This window comes from Denticeps clupeoides, chromosome 1 (genome assembly GCF_900700375.1).
Source record: "Denticeps clupeoides chromosome 1, fDenClu1.1, whole genome shotgun sequence".
Lineage (NCBI taxonomy): Eukaryota > Metazoa > Chordata > Actinopteri > Clupeiformes > Denticipitidae > Denticeps > Denticeps clupeoides.
The window spans coordinates 28,631,281-28,648,017 of NC_041707.1; the positions used below are offsets into that span (position 1 = coordinate 28,631,281).

A 16,737-nucleotide genomic window follows, 5' to 3' on the forward strand; every position below is an offset into this window, starting at 1 on the left:
CAGCCATGACAGGTGCCCGGGGAGCAGTGTGTGGAGATGGTGTTTTGCTCAGTGGCACCTCAGCTGAGCACGTACCCACAAGATTCATGTATATCAATCAGGATTTAGACCTCATCATAGCACTGAGACAGTGCTGGTTAAAGTGGTTAATGACCTGCTGTTGGCCTCTGATCAGGGACGCATCTCTCTGCTTGTCCTGCTTGACCAGAGTGCAGCGTTTGACACTATTGATCATGCTATTCTCCTTGACAGGATAGAGAATGTTGTTGGGATTAATGAAACAGCCCTTGTATGGTTTAGATCATATCTTATCAATTGGTATCAATTTGTGGACATTAAAGGGGATTTGTCTTCACATAATAAAGTAAAGTTTGATGTTCCACAAGGTTTTGTCCTAGGTTCGTTGCTATTTTACCTTTAGGTAACGTCATTTGCAAACACGGAATTGGCTTTCATTGCTACGCTGACGACACACAGTTGTATTTATCAGCAATGCCAGACGAGAGGCAGCAGCTGAACAGAATAGAGAATTGTCTGAGGGACAGGTGATGCTCACCAACTTTCTTCTGTTAAACCCTGATCATCTCTTTATTACATCAGTGTTAGATTACTGCAATGCATTACTGTCTGGATGCTCTAGTAGGTGCATGAGTAAACTCCAGCTTGTTCAGAATGCTGCAGCCAGGAAATTTGACCACATCACCCCAGTCTTACAATCACAGCACTGGCTACCCATCAAATTTAGGATTGACTATAGAAACTACAACAGAGTGAATAAAAAGATTGTATTCATAGTAAGGGGGTCATAGTGAACCAGAATTGATCACTTCATTGATGGTAACATGAAAGCACGTTGTAAGTCGCTCTGGATAAGGGCGCCTGCCAAATGCATTAAATATTAAATGTAAATTTAAAGGTCTAAATGGTCTTGCCCCACAGTACCTGAGTGAGCCACCACACCCCCACAATCAACGGGTGTGGGGTCACTACTGGTGGGAGCAGATCCTTCTCATATTGAGCTCCGCAGTTGTGGAACAGATTGCCGGTCAGTGTTTGGGACTCAGACACAGTCTCAGTCTTTAAATCTGAACATCTGTTTTCTCTGGCCTTCCCAGACACAAGTATTAAATCCACTTTATCACACAGTCACCCTGTTAAGCACAGACAGTGTTAAATTCATCTTAGTTAGGTAGTCCTAGTTAGGGTACCGGGCCACTGTAGCACCAATATACCACTATAACTGCATATTTCAGTATCAGTCGTACAATGCCACAATCTGCCACTGCTTCTGTTTGTTCTCTGCGAGAAACTGAATAAAGCGCACAGACTACTGACAGAGCTCTGGTGCTCTGTATAAAGATGCTACTGAAAACAGGGTGGTAGTAGCCTAGTGGGTAACACACTCGCCTATGAATCAGAAGACCAGAAGACCAGAAGACCAAATCCTGCTTACTACCATTGTGTCCCTGAGCAAGACATTTAACCCTAAGTTGCTCCAGGGGGACTGTCCTCTGTAACTACTGATTGTAAGTCGCTCTGGATAAGGGCGTCTGATATATGCCATAAATGTAAATGTAAAAGTAAAATGAAAATATAAGCTTATACTGGGTTTGTTTATGTCTGAATGTTGTCTATCCCTTTAATGATTCCACAATCATGTAAGGGATTACTTTAAAAACAATTCTCACAGGGGAGTATACCCACGGACCCCACTTGACAATAATGATGATCAGGGTTAGGATGCATTTAAATTCATAAAAAGCTGGAATCAATCAGGATGATAAATAACATAAAACTGGAAACACCAAAAAAAAAATCCAGATCATTACAGGAGGTTTGTTCAGTAACATTTTAATTATATTCTAATGGTTGATGACTGGAAACTAATGCTGACTGTCATTTGCATCAACTATTTAGGAACCTAAAAGACAATTATAATTTGCATAATAACTTTGATCACGGTGTACTGAAGCAGAGATTGATCCCCTCCCTTTGGAAACTGGGTGGTAGGGCAGTATTCCCCAAAGGTGGTCTTTATGACCTCCAAGGCGACCACTGCTTTGTTAAAGAGAGTAAAAGTGATAGATTGGCCAAGCATGTCTCCAGACCCTATTGAGCATCTGTGACTCATCCTCAAACAGCAGCTTTGTGATGTCATGTTGTAGTGAATCTTTTCGAATCTTCGATAAGCATCATGGAGGAGCTGAAGAGGTCTCCAGTGGCAACCTATGAAGCTCTTGTTAACTCCATGCCCAAGGAAGTTAAGGCAATGCTGTTAAATAACAGTGGCCATACAAAATATTGACACTTTGGACATAATTTGAACAATTTCCTTAGGAATGTATGCACTTTTGTTGCCGAAAGTTCAGCCATTAATGACCGTATGTTATTTGGAGCGAACAGCAAATTTACACTGTTATACAAGCTGTACACTGACTACTATACATTGTATAAAAGTGTCATATCTTCAAAAATAATAGAAAGATATCAAATGCAAGGGATGTACTCACTTGTGTAAATTTAACACAAAGTCACAGGTTCAAACCCCACTTACTGCCATTGTGTCCCTGAGCACTGAGTTGCTCCAGGTGGGCTGTCCCTGTAACTAATGACTGCAAATTGCTCTGGATTAGGGCGTCTGATAAATGCAATAAATATAAATGTATATCTCATAGGAATAATTTATGTCCATAAACTCCATAACTCCATAGTATTTCACTAATAATTTACAGATGTATCTACAATGTACAATATATTTAAGAAGACCTATACAGTGCAGAATATGTTCTACACAAATATTTTTTCTGTATAAAGGCATTTGCTGTACAGTGTAAAGAAAAGCCTGTATGCCATGGTTTCAGTTTTATTCCTCAAAATACTAAGATAAGATCTTGACTAAAGGTTAATGTGGAATGTCATAACAGCTACTTATTTTCTGTACTGGTCCATAGAGCTGTTGCTGATGACGATGCATAATGAGCTACAGATTACATTCTATTTATAAAAAGTAATAAATTGTTTTATTTTGCTGTTACTGTCATCAGGCGCTGAATTGTTTTGGCCAAATCAGATTAGGCCATGCTGCAACTTCCCAGATGATGGACCGTTTGGACTGTGATCATGATCTGCAATTCATAAGGATTTAAAATAAATTATGAAGCAGTCTGTATAGCATTAGAGCCAGAGCTGGAGCTCTCCCACTCCACAGGTGCTGAATCTCCGCCACCGAACGACGGTCCAGCCGCCAAGGCGTGCCCGAGAAAAGATCCGACCGAATCCACGAGGCGCCAGATCCGGGTACGACGCTGAGAAATACAAAATCAATGCGCACGAACACAGGAAACACTTTTCCACTTGAGAGCTAATGCCGGAGTGAAGTGGATTAGTCTCACAGGGCGCAAGGGCATGATTCGTGTTCACAGTGCGGCCAGTCTATTTTCTCAATTTCTCAAATTAAAAAATAGCCAATTTTTGCCAATAATATGCACACGAGCGTTTATAATTCACAAGGACTGCGTCAAAATATTTAAATGCTCGTTTAGATTAACATACGTTGGGATTAAGTTCAGATGCTTTTGAAAAAAAGTGTAAAAAAAAAAACGAAATTAAGTGTCGGTGTGTGTGAAAGCGACGCGATAGGAAACTCCTCTTATTGTCCTTGTGGGGTCAGCGTCCCTACAGCCGTCGCGCTCTCACGCTCATTAGGTCTGATTAATGGTCGTGGACCAACCCAGCCCCCCGGCCCACCATAATGCGAGTTTCCTCCCCTGCGCCAAATCAAACGATATCTGATGTCTTATCGGTGTCCCCAGCTTCGTCCTGGGTGGATTGGAGTCTGACGCGCCTCCCACCCCCTCCAGGCTCCTCATGCCACTGGCCGGAACATCGCTGGCTTTCTGCTGCTGGGAGAGAGGCAGAGGGAGACGTTCCCATCACCCCGCCCCTCTCCTAAAAACCAGCAGATAAAAACCAGTCTTTTCTGAAGCAGCGCTGCGTGCGGGTAATAAAAGTAATAAAAACAAGAAGAAGAGCCTCTCTGTTGCATCGGTGTCGTTCAGCACCGAGATCTGTTTCAAAATGTCACGCATGGTACAGACTACACGCTGCAGAATTGTGCTATTTCTTCTCAGAATTGGTGATGGGTCTGATTATACGTTAGGGTTTACATTGGTGGGTCGACATACACGTTTGTGGACTCCTCTTTGTGGCACTAATAATAAAAGTTTCCATATTATAAATGTTGGTCTATGTGTTATTATTAAAGAGGCAACTGGAAACAAAGTTGTTGACAGTAAAAAGGCATTTTTGCCGAGAACGAAGGATAATCAGGCGGATTGGAGCAAACCCAATTAGCGGCCCATCAGCAATCATTCTGTTACGAGATAGCCTCATTAGCAGAGGGCCCGCCCCCGTTTATGTCCCCTCCGATTGGCTAATGCGCTGACACTGACAGTGACTTCACGCCGGCAGAAGGCGACCCCAAAGATAAAACCCAAGCTGTTCGCATGGACCTGTCAGAGTCAGCATCCCCCCCTCCCGCACCCCACCCGTCCCCCACTCAGGGACAGCTCAGCTCCTGACGCACCTGACAGACAGCCGAGCGACCAAGATGCCGCGTGGATTTCTGGTCAAAAGGAGTAAACGGGGCTCTCCGGCATCGTACAGAGCGCGAGAGGAGGACAGGGAGACCCCCAAAGCGGACCTGCCTACGCAGACGCACACAGCTGGGGTTCCGACGTCCTGCACCGGCGCCCCTCAATCCCAAGACCCCCGAGACCACCGCGAAGTCCCGACAGAAATCCAGCGCTCTGAAGATCGCGCACCACACTTCAACAGCTGCCGTGAACCCAGCGCGTCTCCGGGGCACGCGGACGCTGCGTACAGCCCCCTGAAGCCCGTGGGAGCCGAGCAGACGGCGTTTTTTGACAGGTGCTTGAGCTCTCCCGCCACAGCAGAGTCCTTCCCTCTAAGCCCACCCGTGTCGTCCATTGAGCGCCTCCTGATGAACCGCGACTCCCCAGTGCACCTGTACCCGTTCCACCCCGCCGTGAGGCGCGCTGGGGCGGACGTGGAGCGCAAGACTAAACCCGCGGCCAAGAAGCCCAAAGTTCTGCGAAAGCTCAACTTCGAGGACGAGGTGACCACCTCCCCGGTGCTCGGGCTGAAGATCAAGAAGGAGGCTCCCGAGTCCAGGGCCGGCGTGTCGTCCGCAGCGGGCAATAGGCCGCTCGGGGAGTTCATCTGCCAGCTCTGCAAAGAGGAATACCCGGACCCGTTCTCCCTCGCGCAGCACAAATGCTCGCGGATCGTGCGCGTAGACTACCGCTGCCCCGAGTGCGACAAAGTGTTCAGCTGTCCCGCCAACCTGGCCTCGCATCGCCGCTGGCACAAGCCCCGCGCGCCGAGCAGCGGGGAGATGCCGGGCGGCAAGAAGTCCCTGGCAGAGGGAGGGGCCGAACAGAAGCCCCCCGGGGAAGGGAAAGAGAACGCGAGCAAGCTGCGCGTAAACGGTCAGCACCACGCCGCGCTGGACAGCTCCGGCTGCCAGCGCTTACCGGACGGCGCGCGCGCGCAAGATTGGCACAGGACGTCGCCGGACGTTCCTCCGCCTGGACACCAGAGGTACGTCTCGCCGGAGAGACGTTTCGAGCTGCACGTGCGGAGCAGCGACGGGGATCCGGCCTCCAGCGCGGCGGGGTTGGCGTCTCTTGAAGACGGGCCTGAAGACGTGTACGAGTGCCGCTACTGCGGGAAGAAGTTCCGGAGGCAGGCGTACCTGAGAAAGCACCTGGCGGCGCACGAGGCGGTCAAGTCGTCCCCCTACAGTCCAGCGGAGAGCGGAGGCATCAGCTTCCCCTGCCCCCTGTGCGGGGCGCATTTCCCCTCTCCGGAGAGCCGCGACAAGCACCGGCTGTGGCACGCGGTGCGCGAGGACCTCTTCCTGAACCCCGGCAAAAGCGCGCACGACGAGCAGCAGATTTTCTCCTGCAAACACTGCCCGTCCACCTTCTTCAGCTCCACGGGCCTGACCAGGCACATCAACAAGTCCCACCCGACGGAGAGCAGGCAGGTCATGCTGCTGCAGATGGCCCTGAGACCGGGCTGCTGAACAGCCTCTAATGACTCCTACCTGCTAATTACCCGACATTGTGTTAACACAGTTAGTTAGTATTTAAACACTTCCATCGCACTGCAAAAGCAAAAAAAAACAAAAACAAACAAACTATTATTTATTTGTAAATATTTATAGATATATTTGACTTCACTCCGCTCGTGTTTTATAATTTAATATAGTATGTGAATCAAACTTTTGCATTATTATTTATATCTTAGGCACCAAACCTCAAATATCGACCTTCTTTTAAGACCGGGTATGTCACTTTATTACTAGTCTATGTAATTTGTAATAATTGTCAGTAACGTTAACTGTAGTCTAATTAACTTCTAACTTCACAGCACGCGACGGAGAAAAAAAGAACAGCAGACGCGCGGCGGATGTGACGGGCCGTTTCTTTAAACGTTGTGAAAACCTTTCTTAAACGTTGCGACTACACACAAATCTCCACTCAGCCTCTTTATTGGCCATGCAGACCTCATCACCTACGAAAAAAAGGGGGGAAAAAACTACCAGACAAAGAAAGTTAAAGTAGTTCCAATGGAAATTAAATGTGTTTATTCAGTAGGGTGTAGTTGTACATTTTCCAATAACCAAACGTATTTTCGCATTCACCACATTCGATGTGCATAATCAGTGCTTGTGGCAGCAAATGTATCAGCAACTGCAGAATTATCCGCCGAGAAATGCCTACACCACAGAGAATAAATCTCTCCAGCTTATATGTAACAGTATAGCATATATATATACACACACGTTATTAGGGACGTTATTAGGCGCTGAGAGCGTCTACAAATTGCTCAGACACACTACAACTAAAATAAAAATATGTCTGTCTACATGAATCAATCTTTAATAAAACGGACGACCAGACAAATGTGGAAAGTTTTTTTAATGTTTTTTTTATTTTTTATTTCCAAGGTCAATTGCACATACTCTCTCCTCATTCTGTAGCAGTTACAAATATATAGATACTACAAGTATGACAATAGCCTATCAGGGATGTATGTGCATGTTTGTGTAATTTGGAGCAGTTGTCAACACATGCAGTTACTGGCATCATGCAGCATTTGGTCAGTAGTAACATACATTACAGTTCTGAAAGAGGAGGAGTTCTCAGATGTAAGGCTCCCGCGTGTATGGCATGTCTCAAGCACAGAGTCCAAGAGAACATTTCCTACTCCTCTTAAAGAAAAACCAATAGAAAAATCACAGGCTAAAGAGAAAATTGTAAATGTAGGATTACATGGCCAGTTAACAATCCCTTTCTGAAAGAAGAATGCAGGGTAGAAAACCAGAAAGCAGCAGGTGCATGTTTCTGGATCACCTTATCATGGCAAACAAATTCAGGGGAGGCAAGAAATCTGAGTAGCACCTTTGAACATGCAGTTCCAGACCGGCCAGTCTGGTGTTACTCTCCCTCAGTTCTCCTAACCTTCTTTGGTCAATGGAGTTTTAAAAGATCTCCCCAAAAGAACCCCTCCAACCCGTCCCAGCTCTTACCTGTTCCAGTATACCTGATTAATCAAATTAATCAGGAATGTCAATTGAAGTGGAGCTGGAGAACAGTTCAACACAACACATGCTACATGGATTAGGCCAATCTTCAGGCTCTACATTCGCAGCGGTAAGCTCTGACCCCACAAGCTTTGGACAAGCATCTAATGAAGACGTGGAGCCGATATTTTGAAACAGTTCTGGCAAGGGACACCTTGAGTATGGCAATATGCAGTGAAAGTGAGTCACAGCTCTTATTACCAGCAAATAACCAAATGGATTTGTAATCTTTTCTCCTGATCTCAGTTTCTGACACTTTCTTCGGTGACTCACTTAAGGTTTTATTTTTTGGCTGTTTTAAATACTGTTAAATATGTACACAGACCAGAGCTCTCATACAATATACACATACATTAAATATGTATATATTCATATTTATATATGTACAGATGTAACCATTTTTATGAAAAAAGGGTGGTCCATTGCAAGAAAAAGCTTAAAAAAACCAGTAACATTCAAAATAAGGTGAAAACTGATTTTTCAAAGAAAAATAAACAGTAGTGAAACATTGATTAAAATGACTCAATTATACCATAAAAATAAAATAAATTCAAATGCAAATAAAGTAACAGCAAGTGCCTTCTGTTTCAGACCCCTTAACCGCAGCCTTAAGTTAGATTTCCGTTTGCCAGCATCTGCATAACCTGGTCAAGAATGCTATAGTCCTTCAGCCACTGAATGTGAGGACAGTCAAATGGAAGAAAAAAATAAAAGAAATCTGTTCATTTGCACTTTCAACAGGTGTGGTTCATCTATATCCTGTATGTGGGTCCAAAAGTTACAGGCATGAGCCACAGTCCCTAATGACACTGGTCAAATTTCTCTTCTCATGTTGCATAAAAGCTTGCAGGCAACAACATCTCAGACTCTTTGCCAGGATCTGTGCCGTTGAATATTGTACACTAGACTCCGAGCTGATGATCAGTCCTCCTGGCTAATTCCATCTTTATGTACCAGTCCCAGTCCTGCAGCACAGCGTGTCAAGGGTGTGTGGGGTGCGAGTTGGGATGGCAGCATTAGTCAAGCTGCACAAATGGCACAGACAGGTGTCTATAGGCGGGGTAAAAGCCAGAGGCTAGGTGTGTTTTTGGTCATAGAGGGCCGAGAGTGATGTGCAGGTGTAACTAATGTAGGCAAATCTATGTTGGCAGTCACCGTCAGGTCTTATTGGCTGAGCCAGAAGAGCGTCGGAGTTTCATGGACATGCGACTCTTGCTAGCACGAGGGGACATGGGCGAGGCTAAGTCGCTCCCTTCTACTGACGCCCCTGCTACCACCACCGCCGCTGCTGCTGCTGCCGCTGGACTTTCTGCTGAGTGGCTCTCGAGCCATGAGCCTGGAGAGGGTGGAAGGGAAGAAAGATCAGATGACCTTGCATCAGTCTCACAAACACTCAAATACACTACAGAGCCACTTAACATCTAACATCTAACAGACTGATGGAAACAAAAAACTACTGGCCTTCTTTAGATTGTATTAAAAGATTATGAGGTCATGCACATGGTCCTGCACACTGGCTATTCCATAAATCCATTCGGAATCTGGGATTTGCATTCAAGGAGGTGCTTAATGCCAGACTGTAGTCCTCATGAGGCTCAATGTGAAGTTCACTCAAATGTTGACTTCTGTGTCTTGATACGAGATATGGTACCTGCTCTATTTTGGTTTAGAACTTTGAATCCATATTTAGAAGGAAAAAGTTAAAGTGCTTTTTTAAAGAGTCTATATGATTCACAGTCACATTATTATGGGTGAATTTCACAGAGCTAAAGAAGGGGAAAAATGAAAAAGTCACACAGGATGCTAATCAACACTGAGACATGACACCTAACCCATCAGTGCAGGCCAGGGGGAGAGGGATTACATAATTCCAAAAGAAACTGAGGAAAAGACAGAAGAGAAAACAGTAGGAGATCTGAAAAAGGGGAGGGGGTTGTTCACTGTTTAGTAAGAGCGTACCATTCACAGCTAGCGTGAAAGACCTTCCGTTTCAAGCCCTTGCCCTTTACCTTGATGAGGCCAATGTTTTCTAAAGGAGGTTTGGGGAGGAGCAGAAATATCACACCATCTCGCTCTTGGGGAGGGAGAATGGAGGATGGGGGCAGGGATAATAAAAGAAGGAAGGAATGACAGAAAAAAAGTTGATGTGACAAAAGAAAGACAGAAGTATGAAAGAAAAATGAGAGTTGATTGTGATCAGGAGAGTCAAAAACAGGGGAATTAAAATGTATAAAAGGACAATGGGGGGGATAGAGGGGAAAGAGATAAAAGATAAAAAGGAGTGAGCTGTGGGCAGGATGAAAAGGAATCAATAGCAGGTGAATAGAAAACACACAAGAAAAAAAAAAAAGAGCTTGATTTGAACACTCGCTCGCTCCAGTTGGTGGTATACTTCAAACTAAATCAAATCTGGCATGTTAGTGGACCCAAAATGTCTGATTTGTAACTTAAATGAAATGTAAAATTGGGCTTTGATGGCTACAGTCATTTTGGTTTGCCAGCTAAGCTGCATCACAAACAGTGCACATGAAATGACACAAATCATTGATTAAAATTTTTTAGCCAGTTTTACACATTCCTATGCTCATTCTCATTTGTGTTACAATTCTCACTCAATCTATGCTGAAGAAAACCAGCTGAATGCCTATCAAAAACCTATTAACTTGTTGCAACCCACTGGAAATAAATGCATTGCTCACAAATCTTTATGTTTTTATATACATAACAACAAAAAAAAAAAAAAAAAAAAAAAAAAAAAAAAACACACAAACAACACAAGTAATCTAAATGCAGAAATGTGTATCAGATCAAAGATCCGGAACACTAGTATTAAGAAAATATTCTATGAATTTACTTACTTCTATGAGATTCACAAATTTCCTACTGTGGCTTTGGATTCTTAATTTATGTGCGCAGATGTAAATGACCAAACCAGTGTGAGGAAACGTATTGATTTGTTTTGAAGTATCACCAATTCTCTCATTCACACATACAAGCACTTCCACAGACACAAAATATAAATCAAGACATACCTGCAGTTTTACTGTTTATCTTTATTTAAAGTTAAATTAAGCAAAAACCAAACTATCAAATGTAACCTGACAATTTAGCTAGAAACCTTCTGAATGCAGACAGCACATTTACAACACCAGAGAGCAAGGGCAAACATGGGAAGTGATGCAATAATGCCAGCCCATGCCAGTTAGTGATGAGAAACGGTGAGTTGAATTGTGACGATGATGAAGTCTGTGTTGGTCATGGTGAAAGTAGAGTGATGTGGTGTAGGAAAAAACATGCAAAAGATCAATTAGTGATGCAAACGTCTTAAGGAACAGTACGATATGACAGATATTCAGAGAGCGATAAGGAGAGAAAGATCATAACCTCACAAGCACAAGAGGAGACGCATATAAAGGGGAAAGGCACCTCAGCTTTTAAAGGGTTTCCCAGGGTTCTTACCTTTAGTTATACACATGTGATAGATTATGATCTAAAGGGGAAACATAAAATAAAACAAAAAAGAATCAAATAGAACCAAATGAAAAAAAATTAAAAGGAAACAAAAACAGAAAAGAAAAATTATCATTTTGGTGTTAGAGGGAGCAGGAAGGTCACAGAGGACTGGTGTTAACACAAGAAAAATCTCAAAATCAACAAAAGGCTGCCTGCATGTGAAAATGCAGCATGGTCCACATTGTCACCAGAAGCAGGGCACGTTTTACACCCACATGAAATGAATCCCATTTTTCAATGGACAGAAAATGCCATACATACAGACATGCAGTTCTATGGTCACAGGCATACTGTAAGCACACTTTTCATTTAGATATTAGATAGCATACTATTTGGTCAATGTGGCTGCCAATAAAATGGAGCATCAAAAAACAGAATAGGTGGTTCAACTATGATAAGATCAAGGAATTTAATGGTACCCCCCAGGATTTTTAAAGACCTTTTTAAGACCAACGTCGCACCTTTCCTGGCACATGAAGGAAATATATAATTTGTCTGTTAATAAAAAAATATATATTTTAGTACAGTAAACATTGACCAACCATCCTCTAATTTCACAGGCCTAATCTGGGTGATGCCCCGGTCACATTGTCAGTTTTGTATAGCACCACCAAGTGTTCGCAGAAAGTGTGAGCTTTTAGTTTTCCATATCGTGCTCAGACACAGTTCATCAAAATCATGTGAAGTTTGGGCAGGATGTCATCAAGAAATTCCATTTGAAGCATATGTTGAACTGTGACTTAATGCTGACATTTCAAACACGATTTAAGTGTTTTTATTTCCTGTGGAAAGACAGTTTAACTTACATGCACCAAACCTGCACCACACCTGAATTGTCTAAGGACAAACACATTTATAATTGTCATCCCTACGCTAAAAAAATATAAGAAAAGTAGTTTTATTATGCATCCAATTCGTTAGAATGACGTCTGACACCTCTGTGGAAAATGCACCATGGGAGCCGATGCTCCGCACATCTGCCCCACTGGAGGATATCGCGGTTCCCTGCCCCGAGAACCAAATTTAAGACCTGATAACAAAATCCAATTACTTGTCAAGGCCTTAATTTACGAATACACAAATTAAGACTTTACGTTTTTAAGACCCTGCGGGTACACCAATTTACAAACATTTATTACACACTTATCCAATTGTCCAGTTATGAAATCCTTTTCAGTTGACCAGTTCATGTGTGTGTGCATATGTGGTCATAGAGAAGATGAGGTGGACCAAACTCATATGCATGTGAACAATGAAAGACATGATTGTGTTTGTGAGAAACACGATCATTAAAGCAGTTCAGGGAAAGTAAGAGGAAAAAAATGTTTGTGGAGATGAATGGGAGGTGTGTGTGTGTGTGAGTAACAGTTGGTTGTGACGTTTAGGAACAAAACCAGAAGGTTTCCACTAGGAGAACAGGAGAACATTTAATAGGAGAACATTTGCATTTGTATAATCAGGAGAGTGATACACTTCTGAGCAAAATCTTAAGAAAAGTTACAAGTATTCTCATTTTGCACTTGTGGATCATAGCCAGGTTATAAGTATTGGCTCAAAACAGAAAATGAACAGGAGCAAGAGACAAAAAATAGAGAGCATTCAATTTACTGCCATAGCTATTAAACGGCAGAATCTGTGCAAAAATGTTCTGTCAGGCATTCACACTGTCATGAACCCCTGAAGGCAAAAGACTTTCAGTCTTTGAATGTGGCAGGATTGTTAAACCACAAAGGTTGGAAGCAGTAAGTCTGTCATTTTAAATTTCTTAAAAGAAACTGAGGGTCATGAGAAAAAAAAAATAAAAGTAGTAGACCCCCAAAAAATTACATCTGGCAAATTACTGGCAAGACAAGGCACAGTCGAGGAGAATGATCTGGGGTGCATTCTTCTTCAATGGACCATCAAACAGAGGCTGGCTGTATAGAGATGTTGCAGTGAACATCCCTCTTGACTGGGGGCCCTTGTATATGCAGTAACGACTTACAAGGATTAAAGGATTCAAATTTCACCAGGACACTCACAAGGTCTGCTTGATGAAGGGCTTCTTCCAGGGGAATAACATTGCTCTTTCAGACCATCCTGCATGTTCCCCAGATTTTGAGAGCATTTGCAGATGGATAGCAAATGATGTTTACACAAATGGACAACAGTTCCAGACAATGGACGGCCTTCGTGAGGGCATCTTCACCAAATGAAGCAACGTTCCCACCAGTCTCCTGGAATCACTTGCATCAAGTAATCAGTGATCAGATGATCAGTTGATGATCATCTTAATGTTTTAATTAAATTCCTAACTCGCTGGTTTTGTCTCTTGCTCCCATTTTTAACCTCTTCTTACACCCTGGTTATGACTCACCACCAAGAAATGCAAATGCTAGTATTTAACAACCCTCCCTTCTTTCTTTCAGGAGTGTTCAAACCTAGTTTGGCTTTTTTCAATGCTCAACCTTTGTATAAGTTGAGCTCAAACATATGTGAGTGAAATTATGCAAAATGATTGCTAAAGGTTGAAATGAGAACATTCAATAACTCACCTGCTTCTGTGTGGAAGTGGTGAAAGGGGGCAGGACAAAACACACGTGCTGCATAATCCTCAAAAGTGGTTGGCTCCAAGTGATGTTGTACAATGGTCTCCAAATAACGAGCTCTTTCCTCATAGCTGGATGATGAGTCAAGGTCAAATCACACAAAAACATTCAACATAAAAAAAATTCTCAAACAGTCACAATGTATCACAAGACCACTTTCATTTTAGAATGACAAAACACAATCTGTACAAATGATATTCATTACAGGCAAAAAAGGTCTGTCTGTGATATCCTAATTTTCATCTGTTTTCATGAAGTGAAAAGTCAAGGGACTCCATTCACCATCCCACAGCACACAAACTGTATTAGTGAGCTGTCATTGCTTTTACATAAGTTGACATTGGGCAACAATAGCCATCTTACTGTCTGTGTTATTTGGTTAAGAAAAATGATGGGATTGTGTTAATGGGCTGGATTGGATTAGGTTTGGTGCATAGGGGACTGAAAACGACGGTATTCTCTTAATGGAGTGGATTGGATTAAGTTGAATACAGCATATGGGCTCAGCAGCAATATGAACACAGAAAACAGATGACATGAGTGAAGAAGAGACTGATAAAAAGTGAAGAGGAAGGAGTTAGAGCCAGAATCACACTGGGATGGGCAAATGGAGAGATCGTATTTAAGGCTGTGTATGTTTGGGTGGGTGTAAACACACACACACTTGCACATGCGCGCACACACACAGCCCTGCAGGAGAATAACACTCGTTGATGTGTAAGAGCTGTGCAGTAGGGGTGCACTGACTCCAGCGTATGTGTCGTTGGCCTTTTTCCTGTTATCAGTTGCCTCCTACATCTCCCCAACAGACTCTATGTCAGAGTAGGTGAGATGACCTGTAGAGTGTAAAGAACAGACAGATACACACACACACACACACTCACACACACACACACACACACAAACACACACAGAAACAGACACACAAGTGCACTTCCTCATGAATTTAACTGATTCAGACAAACAATAACTACTACCGTTACATCTCTAACATCCTTTAGTGATATCAATTAAGGTCTATGAAATAGCATGTACACAACCTCCTACTGCTAACCCGGGAGAGCTGAAGAATGGATCTCCAGCACTAACCATGTTTACAGTTTGCAATGTTTAAATGATTAGCGGTGTCCTCAGTCTGCTTCACCTCTGATCTGGAGTGTACAATAAACGTTTTACTCCTGTAATACATTAGATATGAACCAAATTGTGAATAATAGCATTGATTTGTAACATTTTGAGAATTACTGGTATCAGTATTTGAACAATTTCCATAATGATGCACATCCCTAATGCTTGGCTGTTTGGAGCTCCTATCATGATGTCACTCCAATGTGTGCCCTCAACCATCTGACACTCTTCTTTAATGCAAACCTGTCATCAAGACAACAAATCCCCTTCTCTTGACTCCAAGTAGGGGAACCAGGCTGTATATGTCCAGCCTACTGTAATTGAGTTCTCCTGATAGGGACTCTTTTTCCCTTTCTTTTTATCAGCTTGTTAGTAGAGCTATTTTTTTGGAAAAGCAAAGTTTCATGGTGGCCTCTGCACAGAAAGCACCATTGTTACAGAGAGGTAAAATGGCCTAAAAAACCGAAATAAGAGATGAGAGCGAGAGAGAGAGATGCCCCTTTAGTGCATTACCAGAAACTCATTTTCTGCCTAGCGGATGGGAGCAGGGGAGGCAGAGAATGCTCACAAACTCCCGTTGAGCTTCTCATTGTCACCACGCTCGACTCAGTGGTTTGGAGGGGAAGGGGAGAGATTGGCGGGGCGGGGAGGCCAGGAGGAGAGCTCGTTAGCACATTAGGAGCGCAGGGAGTGAAGCCGGGGGCAAGAGCACACCCCAGTTCTGTTAATTCTGCCATCCCAACATGGTGCGCCTCATCACTCTGACTTGCTCTTTTCTTTCTTTCTTTCTTTCTTATGCTCACTTTCTTTCTCTGGCTCTCTGTGGGATCACTCAGTGGGATACAAGAGGGCAGTGAGAGGTGGAAAGGATAAGAGTTTCTTCACTATGAATCACATGAATCACACAACTACACAAAAATGCCCCCACTTCTCAAATACACCTTGAATCCACCCCTGCCAAATGTGACTCTGTGTACTTAATCTACTACAGCTGCAATTTGTCAATTAAACTAAACATAAATGAAAGCTTTCACTGATTGAAAATAATTTTGATGCCTCAAAATCTATTTTTCAAAGTACTGTTTATTTTTTATTGTAGTATTTTATGTTATATACATGTTTGCATTACAAAGGATTATTATAATCATTAGTATTCTTTGAATTTTTTAGATTATGATAATTATAATAAATCAAATATCATTTTAAATAAAAAAAATATATCAATTTGGTTGATTGTTAGCAATAAATTGTTGCAAACCTGAAATTGCATTTATTTATTACACAACCCAGTTCTTAAATGTATGTGATTCGTAATACTTATTCAGGGACACAATAACATACACTTTCAATTTAGACCAATCACACTGAATTCAGATAAGATCATAGGATCTGAATAATTTGGGTCAGAGAGCTCTTTATCACTCTGCAGCCTTCTACAGCCTCCGGGGAATGAGTGCTGGAAATTAGCACTCAGCAATTAGCAGGAGACTTGAAAATGGAGGACGTGTGAAAGCCCAACTAAAGGACCTCTCACTCTCCTTCAGTACATAGCCATACAAGAAACAGAGACAAATGTTTTTAATTTCTCACCACAATTCAACGACATCCACCTATTTCTGCCTCTTGGTTTCTGCAGAAATTTCCTCTAGATTGCACAGCTAAGGAGCAAAATGGAAAAACTGCATTACATTATCAAACCATCCAAGACAAGTGCAGATTGCACCCACTAAAAATGTGATCATAGATTATAAATCCAATAAAAAAAAACAAGTGACTATTGAGACAATTTTTACATGCAACATCCACACCATGTCCTGCCAATGTCCATGCTTACAA

General features: G+C 42.6%; 2 protein-coding genes across 12 annotated transcripts in view; one reads left to right on the top strand and one right to left on the bottom strand.

Annotated features, from left to right (window-relative positions):
• Window positions 1-4,543: 4,543 nt before the first annotated feature.
• On the top strand, window positions 4,544-7,003 carry insm2 (insulinoma-associated 2). The gene has a single exon (XM_029001239.1). It carries the CDS (start codon window positions 4,610-4,612, stop codon window positions 6,107-6,109), a length of 1,500 nt encoding a protein of 499 aa, XP_028857072.1. The 5' UTR covers window positions 4,544-4,609; the 3' UTR covers window positions 6,110-7,003.
• ralgapa1 (Ral GTPase activating protein catalytic subunit alpha 1) overlaps window positions 6,885-16,737 on the bottom strand; it is a 73,294-nt gene continuing 63,441 nt past the window's right edge. For 2 of the 11 annotated variants that reach the window (XM_029001226.1, XM_029001174.1), the window contains 3 exons: window positions 13,720-13,844; window positions 11,132-11,162; window positions 8,873-9,008 (listed from right to left, as the gene is read on the bottom strand). In XM_029001226.1, coding sequence (XP_028857059.1) covers window positions 11,134-11,162; window positions 13,720-13,844 — 154 coding nt within the window. In that variant the 3' untranslated portion in view covers window positions 8,873-9,008; window positions 11,132-11,133. Of the gene's footprint in view, window positions 9,009-9,631; window positions 9,747-10,546; window positions 10,919-11,131; window positions 11,163-13,719; window positions 13,845-16,737 lie in introns of those variants that run through there. The other 9 variants (XM_029001148.1, XM_029001139.1, XM_029001165.1 and 6 more) reach the window with 9 other exon arrangements.

What these genes read in the sequence shown, in the direction of transcription:
- insm2 (XM_029001239.1), top strand. Translation starts at nt 4,610, where the DNA reads ATGCCGCGTGGATTTCTGGTCAAAAGGAGTAAACGGGGCTCTCCGGCA.